This window comes from Gymnodraco acuticeps, unplaced genomic scaffold (assembly GCF_902827175.1).
Source record: "Gymnodraco acuticeps unplaced genomic scaffold, fGymAcu1.1, whole genome shotgun sequence".
In the NCBI taxonomy this organism is placed as follows: Eukaryota; Metazoa; Chordata; class Actinopteri; order Perciformes; family Bathydraconidae; genus Gymnodraco; species Gymnodraco acuticeps.
Window position 1 is genome coordinate 65001 of NW_022989857.1, and position 23395 is coordinate 88395.

The following is a 23395-nucleotide window of genomic DNA, read 5'->3' on the forward strand; positions in this document are numbered from 1 at the left end:
CCCTTTCTAAAATGCGTTAAAATGTCCATTTCAAGTTTCTTAAAAAAGTTGCTTTCGCATACAGCACCAAGGAAGGACTACAGTATACGCCATCTTGTTTTCCTTTCCTTAACAGTTAAGGTCTTTGCTTGGATATGTCTTTATCAGAACACATGGGTAAGGGTTGGTTATGCTACTAGAAATAGAAACATGGAAGTTATAATCCCAACATTTATTTATCTTCTCTTACTTTTGTTTTGAAACTCTAGTGGATTTAGCAGACAGGTGTAGATGAATCATGACGAATCAAAGCCACCTGCCTTGCAGTTGATGTCTGTATTGCCGATGAAACCCCCTACTGATCTAATAAGGACACATGGGGGCTTGTAAGCACACTCATAGACACTTACTTGCAAATAGCAGGGAAACACTCCTGCAGTCCTTTCTTCTTCACTAGAGAGCCTTCAATACAATACATGATGATATCCATCACCTGCAGAAGAGGAGGTGGAGAGAGAAAAGAGACATGAGTGGAGGAGGAGAGAAGGAGGCAAGGAATAGGAGGAGGTCATGGTTTCCATTATGGTTGTGTTGTTTTTTTAATAGAACGATATAGAATAGAACGCTTTTAAGAGATTTTGGTAACCATTTCTTAAACCCCAAATATGCAACTGGGTTTGTTTCACTCAGATTGCACATACCCATAAAACATGCATTATTTGTTCATGTTTACCTCGACCAGCAGATCCACCACGTCTCCGGGCATCTTCTCGATCAGGATCTCGATGACTCGCAGTATCTCAGTCTTGGCTCGGGCCAGAGTGGTGGTGTGAACGTTCTGCTGCGACTGAGAGTTGGCCTGAGCTGCGTTGAAGCGATGAACCTGGAAAACAGAAATATTGGAGAAACACACTTAGCATTTGAGTGCATGGTTTCAGAGTGTGTGTCTTGTGTTAGATTTCTTTAAACGACCACCAATATGATACCTGCATTTTAATACCCGCACCAAAACAATAACTGATTAATACCTATAAACCTTTTTGGTTAAAGTAAATGTCTGTTTAGTCACTATCTATTGCAGATGGAGGTAACACAATGGTGACTAAGCCAGGGTCTAGTGATGAAAGTAATACAATATTTATATGTTCACATCAGGATGTCTATGGCAACTTTCCATAAAGAAACTCTGTATTAATTTACTTCGATTGCAAACCAAACATTTCTGATTGCTGCGGTTTCAAATTAAAAAATGTATGCATGTTGAAACATGGAGGCTTTTATTAGAGAGTAATCACAGAAAGTGAAAGTGGCCTATATCTGTTTGACACTATTCCCCCACCAGAGTCAACATGGAAACAGTGGGAATACCAAAAGAGAAACACTACTAAAACTCAGGCAATACGTGTGTAATACAAATTTATAAAAAGTGCCTTTCAAAGCTCTCAAGGTCGCCGTAGAAGGTACACAAAACTAAGAACTAAATAGCACAATGTAATCAATAAAACGGAGGACGTGTGATGTGATCATTGTGGATATGCCAGTGTGAAGAGATGTGTTTTGAGACGTGCTTGCCGATGACATTTTGAAGCTGCTGTATGGGATGTTTGTGAATTAGTTTGAGCATTTCAGACTCACCTCTCTGGCGATGGTGGTGATGAAGGCCGGTGGGCGGGCAGTGGCGATGAGAGAGAGGGCGTGGCGGGACGAGCGAGCCGAATCTGCCGGAGGGTTGAGAGGCAAACCCATGGTGACACTGTGGAGAGAGAGTAATGTGTTAAAGGTCCCCTATTATATTGTTTTTCATCAATATATTACAGCTCTCAGATCTATACAAAACATGTCTCTGAAGTGTTTGGTTGACCAAACAGGTCATTGCAGCATTACCCATAATCCCCTCTGTTTCAGCCCTGTTTCAAAAGTGCTGATTCTCTGTCTGTTACTTTGGATGAAAATAAGGAGCCCCTCCCCACGCCCCTCTGAAAGAGATTTGGTTACAAAGAACTCAATGGTGCTCTAGGAGGAGATGCAGGTGATAAGGGGGGGGGGTTACCTTGGTTGCTGATTGGCTAATGGTTACACAAGCCAACAAATCATTATGACATCATAAAGTGGCCAAAATCTGATCAGCTCATTTTCAGACAGGTTATTATATAAATGGATCAAAAGAGAGAGAATCTTTGTTCCTGAAACTTTCAGAATCTCTTTCCACAGAGGGGACACATGTTGATGTAGAAGAGACATGAAGAAGAGGGGACACATGTTGATGTAGAAGAGACATGAAGAAGAGGGGACACATGTTGATGTAGAAGAGACGTGAAGAAGAGGGACACATGTTGATGTAGAAGAGACGTGAAGAAGAGGGGACACATGTTTGATGTAGAAGAGACATGAAGAAGAGGGGACACATGTTGATGTAGAAGAGACATGAAGAAGAGGGGACACATGTTGATGTAGAAGAGACATGAAGAAGAGGGGACACATGTTTGATGTAGAAGAGACATGAAGAAGAGGGACACATGTTGATGTAGAAGAGACATGAAGAAGAGAAGAGGGGACACATGTTGATGTAGAAGAGACGTGAAGAAGAGGGGACACATGTTGATGTAGAAGAGACATGAAGAAGAGGGGACACCATGTTGATGTAGAAGAGACATGAAAGAAGAGGGGACACATGTTGATGTAGAAGAGACATGAAGAAGAGGGGACACATGTTGATGTAGAAGAGACATGAAAGAAGAGGGGACACATGTTGATGTAGAAGAGACATGAGAAGAGGGGACACATGTTGATGTAGAAGAGACATGAAGAGACATGAAGAAGAGGGGACACATGTTGATGTAGAAGAGACATGAAGAAGAGGGGACACATGTTGATGTAGAAGAGACATGAAGAAGAGGGGACACATGTTGATGTAGAAGAGACATGAAGAAGAGGGGACACATGTTGATGTAGAAGAGACATGAGAAGAGGGGACACATGTTGATGTAGAAGAGACATGAAGAAGAGGGGACACATGTTGATGTAGAAGAGACATGAAGAAGAGGGGACACATGTTGATGTAGAAGAGACATGAAGAAGAGGGGACACATGTTGATGTAGAAGAGACATGAAGAAGAGGGGACACATGTTGATGTAGAAGAGACATGAAGAAGAGGGGGACACATGTTGATGTAGAAGAGACATGAAGAAGAGGGGACACATGTTGATGTAGAAGAGACATGAAGAAGAGGGGGACACATGTTGATGTAGAAGAGACATGAAGAAGAGGGGACACATGTTGATGTAGAAGAGACCTGAAGAAGAGGGGACCACATGTTATGTAGAAGAGACATGAAGAAGAGGGGACACATGTTGATGTAGAAGAGACATGAAGAAGAGGGGACACATGTTGATGTAGAAGAGACATGAGAAGAGGGGACACATGTTGATGTAGAAGAACATGAAGAAGAGGGGGACCACATGTTGATGTAGAAGAGACATGAAGAAGAGGGGGACAATGCTGATGATAGAAGAAGAGACATGAAGAAGAGGGGACCACATGTTGATGTAGAAGAGACATGAAAGAAGAGGGGACACATGTTGATGTAGAAGAGACATGAGAGAAGAGGGGGACACATGCTGATGAAGACGAGACATGAAGAAGAGGGGACACAATGTTGATGTAGAAGAGACATGAAAGAAGATGGGGACACATGTTGGATGTAGAAGAGACATGAAGAAGAGGGGACACATGTTGATGTAGAGAGACATTGAAGAAGAGGGACACATGTTGATGTAGAGAAGAGACATGGAGAAGAGGGGGACACATGTTGATGTAGAAGAGACATGAAGAAGAGGGGAGGGGACACATGTTGATGTAGAAGAGACATGGAGAAGAGGGGACACATGTTGATGTAGAAGAGACATGAAGAAGAGGGGACACATGTTGATGTAGAAGAGACATGGAGAAGAGGGGACACATGTTGATGTAGAAGAGACATGAAGAAGAGGGGACACATGTTGATGTAGAAGAGACATGAAGAAGAGGGGACACATGTTGATGTAGAAGAGACATGAAAAAGAGGGGACACATGTTGATGTAGAAGAGACATGAAGAAGAGGGGACACATGTTGATGTAGAAGAGACATGGAGAAGAGGGGACACATGTTGATGTAGAAGATACATGAAGAAGAGGGGACACATGTTGATGTAGAAGAGACATGAAGAAGAGGGGACACATGTTGATGTAGAAGAGACATGAAGAAGAGGGGACACATGTTGATGTAGAAGAGACATGAAGAAGAGGGGACACATGCTGATGAAGAAGAGACATGAAGAAGAGGGGACACATGTTGATGTAGAAGAGACATGAAGAAGAGGGGACACATGTTGATGTAGAAGAGACATGAAGAAGAGGGGACACGTGTTGATGTAGAAAAGACATGAAAACGTGCACTTTGTATAATAGGTGACCTTTAATGTACAGGTGTTCCTTAGTACTTGTAATTTCTGCACGTTTTCATTCAGTTTCCTTCCACAGACTGTTAAACACCTGAACTTTTTAAAGAACATCCTTAAACATTCATCTGTTTGCATCTTGCAAATTATTTATCTAATATATCACATTCCATTTACTTGTATATAGACTCTTCTTGCACTATTACTATTTATTTGTATTTACTTGCACATCTCAAAACATTCTCTTGCACTATTTTATTTGTTCTATGTCCTATATATATATCTATCCACGTTGCACTGTTGGAGGAGCCTGTGACTGACGTTTGCCATTACCATATCTACACTGTAGCTAATGTGCACACGACAATAAAGCCTTGAATCTTGACATTTGCCAGGGAAAGGACGGACATCAAGACATTGCAACTCAAATGGCTAAAGTCCTAATGAAGTCACAAATTACTGGTGTTGAAGTCAAAGTAAAAAAAGGCATTTGTGATTTCGTGTAGCGATTTCAGGCTAGGTTTAAGTACGACTTAGTCAAAATAAACAAGTGTGTGTGTTCATGGTAATAAAGGACCATGTCACCCTGTGCAACTGAGTCTTACTGATGTGTTTTTAATGGTTTTTGGACAACAATGGAGCTGTATGGCACAGAAAAACGATACATCGGGCTATTATGTTAGCAGATACATTCATTGTTGATTTGAGTTTTGTTTACAACTAGAAACATACAACATATCATGAGTCTCATCCTTTAAAAGGAAGGTGCTATAATGATCTAAAGAAGAAAAGCCTTTTTATAGACACGGGGAGAAAGAGAGATGACACGGCGAGGCGGCAGAGAGATGGAGCTTCACTAATATATGGAGTGAAGAGATTAGCGGGCAGCTTATAATGTCAAGGCCCATTCAATGGGAGCCATTCACCGGACGACGGCATAATGGACTCCCACAATGCAACAGGAATTAGACACTAACCCTAACAGCTGGCCACAAGCTCCTCTGAGTGTGTGTGAGAGAGATAGAGAGAGGGGGGGGGCGAGCAAGGCAGCTTGTTAAGGAACGACTCAGGGGAGAGAGAGAGTGTGTGATGGGCGGCCGAGCTGCACAATTCATCTCCTGTGATCACAGCCTCAGCACCTGTAATTAATACTGGTAATATATTGGCAATATATCAGCAATACTGAAATGTTTAATTTCATTTAGAGAGGTGGCTGTAATTGGAAACAGTCACAGTGTTGATATAGGGCAGCAGGAGAGCAGGGAGCTAATTGTACTGAGAAGCACCGAGGGTAATAACCAACATTAAGAACGTGTAATGAAATAATCTGGATTAGCATTACATTTGTAGGAGACGGACACACATGCACAGACACACACATGCACAGACACACACATGCACAGACACACACATGCACAGACACACATGCACACACATGCACAGACACACACATGCACGCACACTAAGACTATAGAGAGAGGTGTTTTTATACACACATTTAGACATATACTCTATGTAGATTGTAGAGTATCGATTAATAGCTAGGCTATAATTGTGCCTTAAAGAAGACACATATACAAAATTGTAAACTAAATAAAATATAAAACTATAAAATTAGGAGTTTCCCAGTCAAGAAACAATTAACTGGATTATAAAATAAAAAACAACTACTGAATTGTGTAGTTGACAAGAAACACACACACACACACACACACACACACACACACACACACACACACACACACACACACACACACACACACACACACACACACACACACACACACACACACACACACACACACACACACACACACACACACACACACACACACACACACACACACACACACACACACACACACACACACACACACACACACACACTGCATTCACAGCCAGTATCACACTGACATTATCCAGTCAATACTGAGTCACACACATACACACAGTGGAGATTGGATGTATTGATTTTTTTTATGCAGGGAGGAGGACTAGCCTCGATCACATGACGAGAGTCACTGCTGCAAGAAACCCAGACAGTGTGTGACTGACTGACTGTTTTACGCAACCAGTTACAGGGTTACTGGATGGTTCAGACATACTGCCTGTTCTGCAGCACCTCTTTTCACCCTCTGTCTAAAACCATAGTGCATAGACCTTTGATCAGAGCGTCCTTAGCAGTGGTCTGATATAAAAAAAATAATGTTTAAATCGACCAATCAGAATTGTGTATTCAACTAACCTGTGTTATAATACAAAAGAAATCAACCAAAAACCTGTTCAATCAGTTTGTTCACATGATGAACTAATGATTAGTTCCAACAATCACTCGGCACTGTTTCTAAACTAAATGTTGATTTGGTTTAGGATCTGTCTGTCCACTAATGTTTGTTTTACACAGAACATTGTACTGTATGCAACTCACACACACCCTACAGACATATCTATACTCATTTAACCTGACTGACCCAGCTCAAGTGTCAGCCTTAATGAGATCAACTCCTCATGTTGGCCACACACACACACACACACACACACACACACACACACACACACACACACACACACACACACACACACACACACACACACACACACACACACACACACACACACACACACACACACACACACACACACCCACACACACACACACACACACACACACACACACACACACACACACACACACACACACACACACACACACACACACACACACACACACACACACACACACACACACACACACACACACACAAAATGGTGCTTTTACTTAACGACAACCTCACAATGACTGCAAAGTCTGTCTGTCATAACCTTTGACCTCCTCTCTGCTGGTTGTGATGCTGATGGCTGAGACGAACCTCACACACACATGTACTTAGTTCAAGAGGGCCAGAACTCATCTCTAGGTGACTATCAGTCAATACCTGTTTCTCTGACATTCACTGCCAGCGTATAAACTTCTGTCTGTATCTGTTGTTATTTTGTTTTACTTGCTTGTAAGCGCTTTGAGCACCAGGAAAAGCGTTTTTTTAAATGTAATGTATTATTATTATCTCAGTAAGGAAAAGGGAACTGCTTGAAATCTAAAAGGCGTGTTTACATCGTAACGTTTTTTGTTTTTTTAAAGCGATTATGTACATAGTAAATGCAAAGATACAAATACAAGCGGATTGGCGGCAAACACACACATAACGCGTGGCATGAGTTGAATTGACCTGGAAGCCTATGAGGGGTAACCATCCCAATGAATTGACCGATAATCAATAATAAAGGAACGTTTAATTTTTACTATATATATATATAAATATGCAATATCTTACATATTTATTTTTCACCAACAATCCATTTCTGTCCATATTTTCTTTGAGATACTTGGCATTTGTTATGGGGAGCTTTCATATTGATAAGTATGCTTTTATATTGTTACTCCTAGCACCAACACTGCTAAGGTATGTGGTTTCTTTTTGGATTAGCTGCTCTGAATTTAACGAATGAGCAGTCCCATTGGCTGTTAAGGGCAAAGGTTGCCAACAATAAAAAAAGAACACTCCAGCAGCCGTATTCCCGCCGGTAAATCGAGGCAGAAATCCGCTTTATGTTTGGTCTGAACGAAAAGGGTTTGACCTTTGAGAAACAGGAAATTGCTTCACAAGCTGACCACTGGTTTTTCTAGAAAGAGATCCTGAAGCCACATGCACACAGACCGAGGACTCGCATGTCAGAGGAACGCAGACATCGTTACATCATCATAATGTCCTGCAATCTGGTTACAGACTGGCCTCCATAACTCAGTGTGTCGGCTCTGTAATGCCTGAGTGTTTCTGTGTGTGTGTGTGTGTGTGTGTGTGTATGTGTTTGTGTGTCTGCGTTTATATATTTATCCATATTTTTATGTGCAGTGTGTATTCATATATTTAGGTATCTCGTACAGCTACATTGGAACTTTGCTATGATGTGAGCTGTATTGAGCTATATTAAATACATGTCTTAAAGCTCTCTGTGCTCTAGGCATTAACACCATGTAACCATTCTGAGTCCAAGCGAGTCAAGACAGGTCCCAAAGAAGCAAGTTAAAGAATAATCCAAACTTAATTGAGATAGAAATCTTTAGTCATGGCGACGCTAATTTAAAGACAAGTTTCAAGTGCTTTTTCTCAATCTGTTTTACATCTACATTTGGAATTTGGTTTTGGTGTAATGTTATGACAGATAGCTCATCCCGCAGCATCCCGTATTGACAAAAGCAGTCTGAAAGCGAATGCTCTACACGCATTATAACAACTATCATATGTATGCTGATGACACTATTGTATATTCATGTGCTCCTTCTCTGGAGATGTTTCCAATCTAAAATCTGATGTTATCACGCTGCAGCAAGCGCTTCTTGATTCCAAACTGCTTTTGAACAGTAAGAAAACCAAAGCAATGCTTTTTGCTCCCAAGTCAGCGTCCTCTTGCCTCTCCATTGACACCCTTGATGGCGTCTCTGTTGAGTTTGTCGATACCTACAAATATCTTGGCTTTTGGTTGGACAGTAATCTGAACTTTAAACACCACATTGAAGTTCTATCAAAGAAATTGAAATTCACTCTTTGCTTCCTTTTCAGACTTAAATGTTGTTTTTCAACTTCATCCCGTAAAAGGTTGGTCTCTGGCTTATTCCGGTCCCAGCTGGACTACGGTGATACCATCTATAGATTTGCCTGTCCCACTGTTTTGGCCAAACTTGACCCACTCTACCATGCTGCACTGCGTTATATATCAAATGCACCCTATAGGACTCATCATTGCACACTGTGTAGCCTAACTGGATGGTCCTCACTTACTATGCGTAGGATGCAGCATTGGTTTTTATTAGGGGTGCACCGAATGGGAAATTCTTGGCCGAAACCGATACCGAAAATAGGAAACAGTTGGCCGAAAACCGAAAGGCCGAAAATGATTAATAGAAATATATATATATATAATGTATACATTTTTTACCAATGTTGTTCAGCTACCTGATTATGGAAATAGACATGATTATGGCAAAACTTAACTTAAATAATAATCACTATTATGGGTCCATAAAACATTTATTCAGCACTTTTGAATGCATACAGTACATTTATATATGTCATGTATTATTGCTAAAAAACATTATATCGCAGTCTTAGTGTCGCCAACTCGTTTCTAATATGCAAAGACAACAAATTCGTCTATGATGTATTTTCGATCAGACGAGATCTCTCTCCCCGTCTGTGTGCGAGGGGGCGGGGCAGTTTACACACACGCAGCTGCTACATGCAGCGGAGCACACTGCGGAGATGGCGGAGAGAACGCGCTCCGAGGTGTGGTTAAACTTTACCTGTCTCGATGTGGAGAATACTTGTTACCATAAGTGCAATAAGAGTTTAGCATGTAAGCACGAGCAATTTGTCTAAACATTTATCAAAAGTGCACCGCATGCAGACGGAGGAATGTACCGGGTTCGACCGTCTTTCTAGCAGCTCTGTAGCCCCATCCACGAGTAACGTTTCCACGTCAGGTGTTCTGTATGCTAGCAGCAACACACGGAGTTAACTACATGATACAAACATGGGTTAATGATTAGAGGAAACAGAGTTATTTAGTTTGTTAAAATTTCAGCTATTCTGTTTACAGTCTGTCATCAGATTATTTAATACGATTTGTTAAAGGCTCAGGGCAATCTCGATGACAAAGGTCAATGTTCCCCCCCCCCCCCCCCCCCTGTGAGCCAGCCGCGAGCATGGTCGCCGCGTCTTTATTACGTCATCACAACAACACGTTAGGTTACCAACGTAAGCCTGTTCTGACATTCGGTGATATTTTTTCGGTGCTAAAACCCTTTCGGCCTTTTTAACCATTTTCGGCCGATAATTTTCGGTGGCCGAATATTCGGTGCATCCCTAGTTTTTATTAATGTATAAAGCCATTTTAGGAAAGCTTCCACTGTACATATGTGCCAGATTTGCTCCAGTTTGTGACTCTTACAACCTCAGATCCAGTGCCTGGATACGGGTCCAGGTTCCTGCTGTGCGGACTGAGGCTGGGAAAAGGAGTCTTTTTCATTATGGTCCTTGGTCTTGGAATGACCTTCAATCACACCTCAAACTGAGGGCACTTGTCTCTATAGCATGTTTTAAATTGAAGTTGTCTGAGGTCCTTACCACCAGCTGCTCTTGCACTAATAAGTAGTGCACCGTTCTTACTGTCCTAATGTGCACAATGTAGTGACTGCTTTTCGCCTTTTGTTTACTTAGTTGTGTTCTCTGTATTTGATGTGTCTGTGTTATGTGTAATAATGAGTAACGTTGCTGCCTTCTTGGCCAGGTCAGCATTGTAAATGAGATTTGATCTCAGTGCTTTTTATCTGGTTAAATAAAGGTTAAATAAAAATAAAAATAAAATTGAAAGATTAGTCTCATTCGAGTAGGAAAACTTTGCAACATGTTTAGAAAGATTCAACCTGTTAAGCAGTATTTACAGTGTTACTCTACGTATGTTTCTATAAAGTGAAGATGTGTTTACCTGCTTTTGACACATGTTCTGATAGAATAACTATGCTGTTGAAAAAACCCAATAAACAAAGTACAAAAAAAAGATTCCACCTTTCTTTGACTACAAAATTGTTATTTAAAATATGAATTCCGCAGGTCCTCTTTCGGTTTCCTTATATATTTAAGTATAGTGTTTTAAAAAATGTTAGATACATATAGTTTTGTCATTAATCTGCGGTGGACTCACTTGGTCAGCTGCTTGTCGGCGTCAGCACAGAGCTCCAGGAGCCCCATGAGCACCGCCGACACGTCCATATAAGGCTCCCACACGGTGAAGCCTCGGCCAATCAGATCGATGGCGGTGCGGCGGATGGTGCTGTGGGGGGGCAGCTTGGGGCTGGGGGGCTGCAGCAGCAGGAAGGTCAGCGCCTTACCTGCAAACGGTACAAACAGGAAGGTGAGAATCATGTCGAGAAGCAATCGAAAGAACACTCAAAACACTGAAGTTCCATCAGCTATCGTGACAGAAAATCATTTTAACATATTGTAGTTAAATATATGACCATATTAGCCCTGGTGTAAATACAGCTACAGCAATTGAACAACTAATCAATGAGCTGATCAATATAACTGTTTTTCATACTCGATTAATGTTATATGATAATATTGAATGCAAAAATGGCTGATTTCGGCATCTCAAATATGGATATTTCCTGTTTTCTCTGTCACTTTTAAATCTTATAAAAGCAAATATCTTTGGGTTTTGAAAAAAAAAAAGTAAGATGTCCGCTTGGACTTTGAGCAAGAAAGTCAGACATTTTGCCACTGTTTTATGACATTTAAGGGCACCACACACACACACCACACACACACCCCACACCTCACACACACACACACCACACACACACACACACACACCACCACACACACACACACACACACACACACACACACACACACACACACACACACACACACACACACACACACACACACACACACACACACACACACACACACACACACACACACACACACACACACACACACACACACACACACACACACACACACACACACACACACACACACACACACACACACACACACACACACACACACACACACACACACACACACACACACACACACACACACACACACACACACACACACACACACACCAAGCGGGATGGAGGTCACTTCATAGCTGACCTGACATTTGAGCCAGTCTCTGTGGGGACAGGCTGACCATTAAGGCTCCATCCCTCAATAACTCGCACCACCCCTCCCCCCCAAACCTCACCCACTGAAGCTTGAGGTCCAGAGCTTTTAGCAGATTCTTTACAAAGTGCTTCCAAGAGATAAAGTCAGAGGAAATTCAAGACAGAAAGATAAATAATAAACATCTGGTGTCATTTGGTACGCGAGAACCAGGAATGAACTCGTCATGTATGCATTTATTCAAAGCTAGTGGCTACGAGAAGTATACCAGTGTATAATAAATCAAGTCATATTTTGAACTGCAATTTAAAAAATGTGTATCTGTTAGGCGTTGTATTATATCAGAACCAGATTGAACATTGGGAAGGCTGTTTTATTGTTGTTGCACTGTTGGAGGAGCCTGTGACCTAAGATTTCCATTGTCATAACTACACTGTAGCTGTACTGTACAATGACAATAAAAGCCTTGAATCTTGAAATCTGTATCCTTCTGCTGTCTGAGACCACTCAGAGATCAATAAAGTTTATTATATTTTCACTTTAAATGTAAATGGTACACAGTCATTATATAAAGAAACATATTACATAAAACAGATCATTTACTATAGGTATTTATAATGATGTGGTGGCTCTTAAGGTCCTCCAGACGCACGCATCATCTGGATCGCCTGGCATTTAATCATCAATCCCCCCCTTAAATGGCAAACCCCCTTCCTTATTGGTTTACATCTACACAGCTTATGGATGGGGCTATGAAACGTATAGCTACAGGCTAACCGTGTTAGCATTGCTGGGTACGACGGTTATAATACATTCCGGAAGCTTTAACTGTGTTAGCATCGTTATGCTACGTCGTTACGGGCGACTAAGACTGTAAGAGATGGACCTCCAAGCTAATAATGTTAGCAGTTATGTTGAGGCTTTTTGCGAAGAGACAAAGAGTCAAACATGCCGGTGTGTTGTTATTCTGCAGTCCTGTGGTGTGGAATAATCAGGAAAATAAATATGAACGCCCCCTTAAATCAAAACAACAACTCGGAGCGAAGTTGAAACACGAATTTCCGACTTCCTATGACGCAGAACCATGGCGGATGAAATGAAATACTGGGTTGATTGCAATACATTTTCTATTAATTCAAATAATGCGTGCCATTTTCTTCTCACTTGTGATGAATGTTTATTGTATAAGGTTGTAACTTATTGTTGTCCACAGACAGTGAGCTAAATTAATTATTTATTAGTATTTACTCTGATAAGAAATATTTTTAGGGAATGTACTGGTGCAGGGACAAGTCTGGGACAAAACCACTTATATAAAGCTTCAAAAATGGGCAGCATACTTGGATAGCATGTAAACAAAAAACTATAAACAGCTATAATGTTTTGTTAAATAATCTAGCATTAAAATATAACATCCTCTTTATAGAGTCTATGTTGTTTACGCATTATAACCTAAAAATCATGATTTAACTCGAGAAATACTTCCAAATATAGGAGATGGATGTATGTTGGATGTTGTGACTGAAGCACTGATACGGTGGTGAACTTTGACCGTAAGATGGTGATTAGCAAACACCATTAAGAGCTCAAATCAATCATGTTTTTGTAACACACATCAATATACATACAAAAAAGACTATAAATATCACCAGTGAGGAACTTTGACCTCCAGTTAGTGATTATTAGAACTCACTTTCTTAGACCGCCAGCATGCCTGTGCTTTTTCCACCTTAATTTTCTTAACAGTCTTTCTTAAAAATATACAACTTTTCTGTAGAAACTGTCGAAATGTAATGAAGACAAGATGTATTTTTCGTATACTGTATAGGGAAAGTTTCCATTCAATCAAGCATTCATTGAAGTTCAAGGATCCAAGTGTATTAGAATGCATTAAATAGTTATAAAACGATTATTAAGTGTTAGAAATATTGTAATTATTTCTAACACTTAATAATCGTTTTATAACTATTTAATGCATTCTAAGTGTTTATTAGTTACCATAAGTGATCTTATGACCTTCCTAGAGTATAGGAAGATATAATACAGTACAATGTGTCAAACTCGAGGCCCGGGGGCCAAATCAGGCCCGTGGTGGATTTAATTTCGGCCCGCAGGATAATTTCTAATTACTATTAGATCTGGCCCTCCGGTATATTGCACGCACACCTTCACTCCATCCTGAGGGTCTCCTCAGCTCAGAGCCTGACCCCAAACATTGATGACCTTGCACCCGAGATGAGATGCCAAGTATCTGAGCTAGCATCACAGAGCAGCACACTGAGTTCAATGGATGTTTCCTTCTGCACTTTCTCTCTCGACAACAGGACATGTTTGGTTTTCTCTTTGAGGGGAATAGTTTTTTTGAAGCTGTTGTTGGCCTGTGGGAAAATGTACTCATAAGAAATGACTCTGGAAAAGCTGCAGATAGAGCCATAAGAAATGAATGCAACTGATTATTTAATGTTTAATGTTGTTTTTATAGGCAATAATTTACGCTTTGTTAGTTCCAGGTTTAATATGTGCAATAGGTTCATTTCAATACGTTCTGCAATAAACATTAAACCAGTCCGGCCCTCGACTAGTACCCATTTTTTTTTTGGCCCACTGTGTATTTGAGTTTGACCCCCCTGCTCTAAGGGGTCATTATTTGCTTTAAGTAAAATGAAAAACATCTAATGAAGTCCATGCATATATTGCTCTTTTGTGTTTCAAAATGTTTGACTCACTCGCATATAATGGATGCTGCTAATTAGTATTATACAATGCTATAAGCAGAATATATTAAAGCATTACAAGCACGTTTATAATTCATTTAGACAATGGCATCATAGAAGGTGAACATAATTTTACCTTCGATAGAAAAATCAACCAAACATTAGTTTCAAATAAACTGATAATCAATAAATTAACTTGGTAGGTGACTGTGTGGGATGTTAGGATGGTTTGGTGGGAGGTATCATTTGGGGGGGTCATGGGGCCAAAGGTCACCAGTCAAATTCAAACCCCTGACTTTATGAATATGCGCGAACGTGCTCTTCCAACAACCAGCAACTTCCCCCCCCCCCAACACATAGCAGGTCTCAGGGGTTATGATGTCAAAGGTCAATGGTGTTTGCAGTGACAGGGGGGGGTGTGTGTGTGTGTGTGTGTGTGTGTGTGTGTGTGTGTGTGTGTGTGTGTGTGTGTGTGTGTGTGAACCTGACAGAACCACATTTGCACCTAGAAGCCATTATACATATTATTTGTCATGTACTAATTAAGATGGCCGTTGACAATCACTGCTGTAATTGGCTAGATTGACCATAGATTTACATTTCAACACCTCCTATCTGGTCTGTGAGCAGGAAGTGAGAAAGGTCCCAACTCGGGTCCATTTCTCACGGCGGACATCTTTGTTTAAAGGAAAGCCCCGACCCAAATGAACCAATAACTATTGACAAAGCATCCGCTGGCCATAATGAGCTGTTAGTTAGAGCAGTAAACATGTCACATTAACACGGAGAGGGTGATTAGAGCAGGAGGAAGGAGGGAGGGAGGAAGGAAGAAGGGAAGGAAGTGGAAAGGAATAAAGGAGGGAGGGAAGCAGAGAGTGTGAAATAGAGACAGATTGGCGATGTCTAAAGTTTACCAGGCCGAGGAGACCACTAACAGGCTTTCTACTTTCTTTCCTCCATCTGCCCTACACCCCTCCTTTCTCTCTCTCTTCCTCCGAGCTTAAATGAGAGGTGAAGGTAAATCAATGTTGGGGACTCGGTAAGTGGATGAGAGCCGGACTGGACTTGCTGCATGGAGAGAAAAATAAATCCTTTTTAAAATGGCCAAAACCAATTTAAAAAAAGGAAGAACAAGAGCCAGTGAGAGCGAGAAAGAACAGGAGAAAGCTTTGTCTAAAGATACAATTATAATGATTAAAGTAGTATTTCGTCAACAACCAGTGCATACATGAAGAACACCTGAGGTTGGCTACTGTACCGTTCTTGGCTAACTAGCATGCTAGCTGTGAGATTGCTAGCTGCAAAAGTGCACCAATAAGCACTTCATATATTCTCTTCATCACCTAGTCCCTATTTTTGGAGGACAAGCAAATTACGTTAGCTACAGTAAGCACAAATGGTGTTGGACACAAGCACTTACTACATTTGATTAGCCATTGTTAAGTCTTACTGTAAGCTTTCAGAAGTTTTAAATCAGTAAAAACGTATCCTGTGAATCAAAATTAATTCCATTACTTAACTACGATAAATATAACTTTGTACAATTATTTCCTATTCCTAAATAAGTGTGCGATTCTGCTAAATATTTGAATACCAGGATATAGCTAACTACTTCGCCGCACACTTTGCTAGCAAAATAAAGTTGCTGGTCACTAATGTGGAAAAAAGAACACACACTGAAATATAAAAGATAATTGCTAACTTAATTGAGAGTGTTCTTGATAACACTTGGTTCACTGTGATGTAAAGAAAATGCATTCATCTGTTTCCCTTCACTACTGTTGGGCCAATATTAGAAATAGAGCGCATTAAGACGATCTGTTCGTGGTTTTAAATCTACAGAAAGTAGTGCGCAATGAGATGAAGTTATTAAAAGCACAAGTCAAACTTTGAATGAGGTTTGGTTTCCATCACCTGCTTGTCCCTGTACAATTTCTGATTCACAATAAAACTCCATTTCCAATCTGCTCTCATGAATGTTTTAAAATGCCAGCGTCGCGGTGTATGAGGCTCAGAGGGGACTCGATGCTTTCTGACATTTACTGGGAGCAAAATTGTCCAGAGATGATATACAGAGGTACAGTTTGTGTCTTTTATCCTGTCCAGTCACATCCTCACTTCCTTCTGTCATCATCTGTCCTTCCTTCCTTCCTTCCTTCCTAGCTTCCTTAGGCTCAATCTCCCCCCCCTCCATTTCCCTCCTCGCCATATGAAAACATCAATCTATACTCTGCTGTATAGACTACTGTACCCTCCCTCTCTTTGGGTGGACAGCTCTCATTCATCACACACACAGGGCCGCGCGCCAACAACAGCGATCCATCTTTCAATTTCATAACAGAGAGGGGAGAAGGGGGGGGGAGGGGGGAGGGTGGAAAGAGGGAGAAAAATGAATGAGGATTGGAAAAAGACGGAAAATGAACGGAACAGGGCAGGAATGAAAGCAGCAGTGGAGAAATAAATCTCATGCTGTTCACAATATTAGGGGTCTCTGCTCATGTTATTAATTAGGGTTAATATAGCAGGGTTCGGCCATTCACTGGGGTCAGATAAAGAAGCAGGTTGCTATATGGAGTCAGGGTGAGTTCAAATATCATCTTTCTCAGTTGGTTAGTAGATACTGTCCTCCAAGAAAACAACAAATGGATCATTTATTTGCTAAAATGCCTTAAAATGACATTTTTGTGTTAAAATGGAAAGTGGCTGTATCAATTATGTATTTTATGAAAAAGCAGCATAACGTCACAGCCTGAAAATCATATAAAAAGAGAGGGGGGGGGGTTATTCCCCGTTTCCATTCACCCGGGACATACAGTCAGAATTACATTTCTCGAGCCAGGCTGTGCAATTGTACCAAAAGTTTTTCAAATAAACATGATCCATCATTTTAAACACTTGTCTCAAAGTTCTACTGAAAGTTATCAGAAGACGATGCACACGGATCGGCATGGAGATCTGCATCCAGGTCAAACTCCCCGGCTGACCTCTCTCTCACTGCAGCACAAGTGTTCCTGCTCAGTCGCTTGGGAAGAGCAGCAGCATCACTTTCTGGAAGTATTATGTCTTCTTTCTGAATTCATCGGGTCCCTTCTAACATGTCACATAACTCTTTGTCTCGTGATCCCTGTGCAGAGCGTCATAATGACCATTACAGGCACTTACTTACTTAATGTCTGTGTTAAGTTCAGTCAGACTAAAAGACAAGTGCAGGAACGAATTAAAGAATATGTAGTTTTGAGATAAGCCTTGTTTCCAATTGAAATCCTGACAACTTTTGCCTTTTCTCAGTTGAATCCTAGGTAACAACAACGTTTACAAATAGGGAAGAAACACTTGATCGACTTGATACATATTTTTGCTCCAATCTGAATGAATTTGTAGTTTAACTATTTTTAGAAACAAGTCATTCAAAATGTATATTCTGTTGACCATATCAGCCTGATCACAATACAATCCAGAAGCTTCCTCTATAGCAGCCTCTTCATAAATAGCAAAAGGCATCCAATAAGTACATAACTATGTGCTTGCATGAGGCCCATTATTTCTTGGTGAGAAACGACAATTCATTTAGAAATGTATACTGTATTTTATCCGCGCAAAAATCTAGTGGGACCTTTCATACACAATTCACTTTGTGATGTCTTTCATACATAAATATGTGTCCCCGGTGTCGGGGGACTCACGCAGCGTCAGAAAATAAAACCCTTTCTCTTTTCCTCCGTACCCAAATCTTTAAAAAACGGGGGTACAACGAGCGGACATATTTGCTGCGGATATTACGTAATTTCGGATGGTGGACCCAGAGAGTTAATATCAAAAACAATGTCTGACGTGTTTTGGACGTAATCTGGTCTTTGTTGACATTAGCAAGCCTCGCTAACACTCAGAGCTAGGGATGCACCGAATATTCGGCCACCGAAAATTATCGGCCGAAAATGGTTAAAAAGGCCCTTTCGGCTTTCGGCCGAAAGGGTTTTAGCACCGAAAAAATATCACCGAATGTCAGAACAGGCTTACGTTGGTAACCTAACGTGTTGTTGTGATGACGTAATAAAGACGCGGCGACCATGCTCGCGGTTGGCTCACAGGGGGGGGGGGGGGAACATTGACCTTTGTCATCGAGATTGCCCTGAGCCTTTAACAAATCGTATTAAATAATCTGATGACAGACTGTAAACAGAATAGCTGAAACTTTAACAAACTAAATAACTCAGTTTCCTCTAATCATTAACCCATGTTTGTATCATGTAGTTAACTCCGTGTGTTGCTGCTAGCATACAGAACACCTGACGTGGAAACGTTACTCGTGGATGGGGCTACAGAGCTGCTAGAAAGACGGTCGAACCCGGTGCATTCCTCCGTCTGCATGCGGTGCACTTTTGCTAAATGTTTAGACAAATTGCTCGTGCTTACATGCTAAACTCTTATTGCACTTATGGTAACAAGTATTCTCCACATCGAGACGGGTAAAGTTTAACCACACCTCGGAGCGCGTTCTCTCCGCCATCTCCGCAGTGTGCTCCGCTGCATGTAGCAGCTGCGTGTGTGTAAACTGCCCCGCCCCCTCGCACACAGACGGGAGAGAGATCTCGTCTGATCGAAAATACATCATAGACGCATTTGTTGTCTTTGCATATTAGAAACGAGTTGGCGACACTAAGACTGCGATATAATGTTTTTTAGCAATAATACATGACATATATAAATGTACTGTATGCATTCAAAAGTGCTGAATAAATGTTTTATGGACCCATAATAGTGATTATTATTTAAGTTAAGTTTTGCCATAATCATGTCTATTTCCATAATCAGGTAGCTGAACAACATTGGTAAAAAATGTATACATTATATATATATATATATATATATATATATATATATATTTCTATTAATCATTTTCGGCCTTTCGGCATTCGGCCAACTGTTTCCTATTTTCGGTATCGGTTTCGGCCAAGAATTTCCCATTCGGTGCACCCCTACTCAGAGCTAACCTGTACTGGAGAGCACATGTGTTTAAAAAGCAGGAAATAAAAAAAGGAACTCACCTTGTGATAAACCCGCAAGAGAAAAAGCATTTGAGCTCCATGCCGTTTCAGAAATAATCCTTGATGTGGTTTAGAACAGGATGGCGTTTTATCACAGCAGAATTTAACTTTATCTCAGGTATAATTCTGATCAGGCATTAGCTCCGCCTCCTCTTTTTTTCTTCTAAAGCTATAGGACACAAAATCCGCGTTTCTCTAACAGGGCTGGAATAGAGGGGTATGAGGGATGTCTAAAATGCATGATCTGTTTGTATTTTGAGCAAAACACATCATAGACATGTTTATATATATATTTCTATATATCTGAGACCCATAATATATGCCTTAAAATAGCATGATAGGAGACCTTCAATGTCAAACGTCAACAAATATTATCATATGGGATCAAAATGTCCAAATGATACCCAGCCAAAGGGTTCGGAGGAAGGTTCTAAAAAGGGTGGAGCTCTACTCAAGGGGATCAATTAAATATTGAGTTGTTTTCATCTGATGGTACGGGCTTGGGGTTTTCTTGTGGTGAGTGTGTGTGTGTGTGTGTGTGTGTGTGTGTGTGTGTGTGTGTGTGTGTGTGTGTGTGTGTGTGTGTGTTTGGTGAGTCCACACAGGTGAGATGACCGCTGTGTAAAGGGCCAACATCACGCTCCACAGTCTATCAGGGGGAGTCCAGACTCTGTCGCTGGGCGGATGACCCCAGAGGCAGCCAATCAGAGCGCAGGAGCAATGGAATGGAAGAGCAGCTCTGCTTAGTGCAGGTTTGATGCCGACCAAGGTTCAGCGCTGCAGGCACAGCAGGCCAGGGGCCGGGTGTGTGTGTGTGTGTGTGTGTGTGTGTGTGTGTGTGTGTGTGTGTGTGTGTGTGTGTGTGTGTGTGTGTGTGTGTGTGTGTGTGTGTGTGTGTGTGTGTGTGTGTGTAAGTCAGTACCAAGCTCCTTAAGGTGTCAAGCTTGGTGGGTGAAAATCAATCCCATCTCTCTCCTCACCTCTAATCCGACACTGAAGTTTCTTCTTTGTCAGTTGTTTAGTTTGAAGCAAAACGGGAACCACTGAACATTAAAGCATCTGTCTGAATGTGAGGCAGGGGTCAGGGGATCACAACATATTCATTTAAGGGTCATTCAAATGATTCATTTGCTGGGATGTCTGTACCATATCATGGCAATGGTAGGTATTTTACTTAATGCCATAAAGCAACGAAGATTCTATAAAACCTAGTTTGCTTTTGTTCTGACTTGACTGGGAATTTATGTGAATTGGGGTATTCCTTTTTCTGATTATTCTGACGCCATATGAATGCTTTACAAATGCACAATTCTGCTGACAGACAAATAAAACGAAACTAAACCATTACCTCCTTGGCGATGGTTAGGGTTAGAAAGAAACACATTGAGTGGTAAAGCAAGAACAGCGTTTAACAAAAGCCTTAAGAGACGTAGCTGTTCATGCACTTATTTTGTGAATGCAGCCAGATCTGACTCAGCATTTAGATGCCGTTAAACCCCAACAAGTTCTGCTGTTCTAAATTGCAGACAAGCTAGTCAGATATACACAAATTGACCCATATCACCAGTAACAATCGAAGGACTCGCGTAAAAGAATAGTATTGAACTATTATGGAAGACTTCCCTAAATGCCTACTGTTGGGAAAATACTGAATGTCCTCTTCCAATATCAGAGTCACGTGATAACAAAGGTATCCCAACTGTAGCTGTGTACATGACAGGATGTGTGATTACCTAGAAGAGCATCAGGACTGTTTGAGGCATATGATAGCTATGTGATTAACATGATGATTCAGCCTCTATGGAGACAGACATATGACAAGCATGCTCATTTCTGACGTGGAGCTAATCTGAAGTAAACATTGAATACTGCTTTCTATTCCTCCATCTTGTGACTGTGTAACTCCCTCTCTTAGATATCAGCATGTGAAGGACACTGTTTGAGATTTTGAGCAAAAAGTCAGAATTTTGACATTTTGAGAAAAAATACAGAATTTTGAGAAAAAAAGTCAGAATTTAGAGTTTTTTTAAAAAATACATAATTTTGAGAGAAAGTCAGAATTTTTTGGACAACTTTTTTAAAAAATCATTTGGAGAAAAAAGACAGCATTTTTACAGAAAGTCAGAATTTTGAGAAAAAGTTTAAAAAAATGAATTTGAGAGAAAGTCAGAATTTTGAGATTTTGAAAGAAAGTCAGGATTTTGAGAAAAAGTCCGAATTTTGAGAGAAAACTCAGTATTTTGTTCATGACAGGATGTATGATTACCTACAAGAACCAGTATTCCTCCATCTTGTGACTGTGTAACTCCCTCTCTTGAATATCAGCATGTGAAGGACACTGTTCAGGAACTAGCTGATGCTCTGTATGTGAGGACTACTTTCATTCTGGAGAGGATCAGAAATACATGGATCCTGATATTGAAGCTCAAGCCGGTGACGAGTGATATTTTTCTAACACCTACCTATCCAGAATGTAAATATGGTACATACATGTGTGTCTGGCCAGAGAGTAGTTGGAGGACCCTCCGCTGGTCAGTCCGAAGCCCTCAGGCGCCTGCCCCCCCGTCCGAGCCCGCACTGCCCCCTTGGGAGGTTCAATCTCAGCGCCAAACTCAGCCCCGATGACCCCCAGCAGCACGATGGCGGTCGCTTGTTTACGCCGCTCCTCGTATGAGTTGGAGATCTTCTTGGCGTTTGGTGGAAGGTTGGAGAGACAGCCTGGAGGAGAGACAGAGAGAGAAATGAACAACGTGTCTTCTGCCTATTGATGTAGCAGCTGGTCTCAAGATGGGAAGGTCCACACTAAGTTCGTTTTTTGTAAGCTTACAAACGTTATTTACTGATGAGACTATAAAAGCGCACCAAAAAAAAGTAAGTGGACCCTTAATTGAATATTCTGTCACCTTACTGTTACAAATGAATACAGAACTGTCAACATTTGTGCATTTTGCAGTATGGTCATTTGTTTAAAATGACATACAAGTTAATTTTAGTTTAGCACATCATGGTAGATCCCAAGGCAAATAATTCATTTTAAGGCTCCTGCTGATTTACACCATCACATGTGTATATTTTATTGAATGTACTTTAAATACAGTGGACCATAATACAGTATAGTTATTAGAGTACAAGCAGGTGTATGAACAGGGATTCTTAAATGTTATCTCCCTAAAATCCTTAGTGACTTTAGAAACGTCCGTAAAACTGTAATGAATTTGTGTTGAATAAAAAAAAAACCTATTCAACAAATATACTTTTTCTTTTGTTGTAAATCACTCACAATTCCCCTTGCATTTAAAGTGATGCCAGAACGATTGCTTTAAACAATTAAACAAGGATTAAACTAAATGTTTATATGTTAACTGTTAACCATGGTAATTGAGGGCCAGCTTAAACCAATTCAAGAATTCAAAAGAATCCCGACAGCGGCTTGTAATTGAAATGCAAATCTGACAAGTTAGTAACATTGCATTTTAATTCTAT

General features: G+C 40.8%; 1 protein-coding gene across 4 annotated transcripts in view; it reads right to left on the reverse strand.

The window, feature by feature from the left end:
• Window positions 1-23395, reverse strand: part of LOC117562308 (WD repeat-containing protein 7) — a 113393-nt gene that overhangs the window by 15447 nt on the left and 74551 nt on the right. For all 4 annotated transcript variants that reach the window (XM_034240118.1, XM_034240126.1, XM_034240110.1 and 1 more), the window contains 5 exons: window positions 22403-22630; window positions 11177-11363; window positions 1615-1732; window positions 713-862; window positions 390-472 (listed from right to left, as the gene is read on the reverse strand). In XM_034240118.1, the coding sequence (XP_034096009.1) occupies window positions 390-472; window positions 713-862; window positions 1615-1732; window positions 11177-11363; window positions 22403-22630 (766 nt within the window). The remainder of the gene's footprint in view (window positions 1-389; window positions 473-712; window positions 863-1614; window positions 1733-11176; window positions 11364-22402; window positions 22631-23395) is intronic.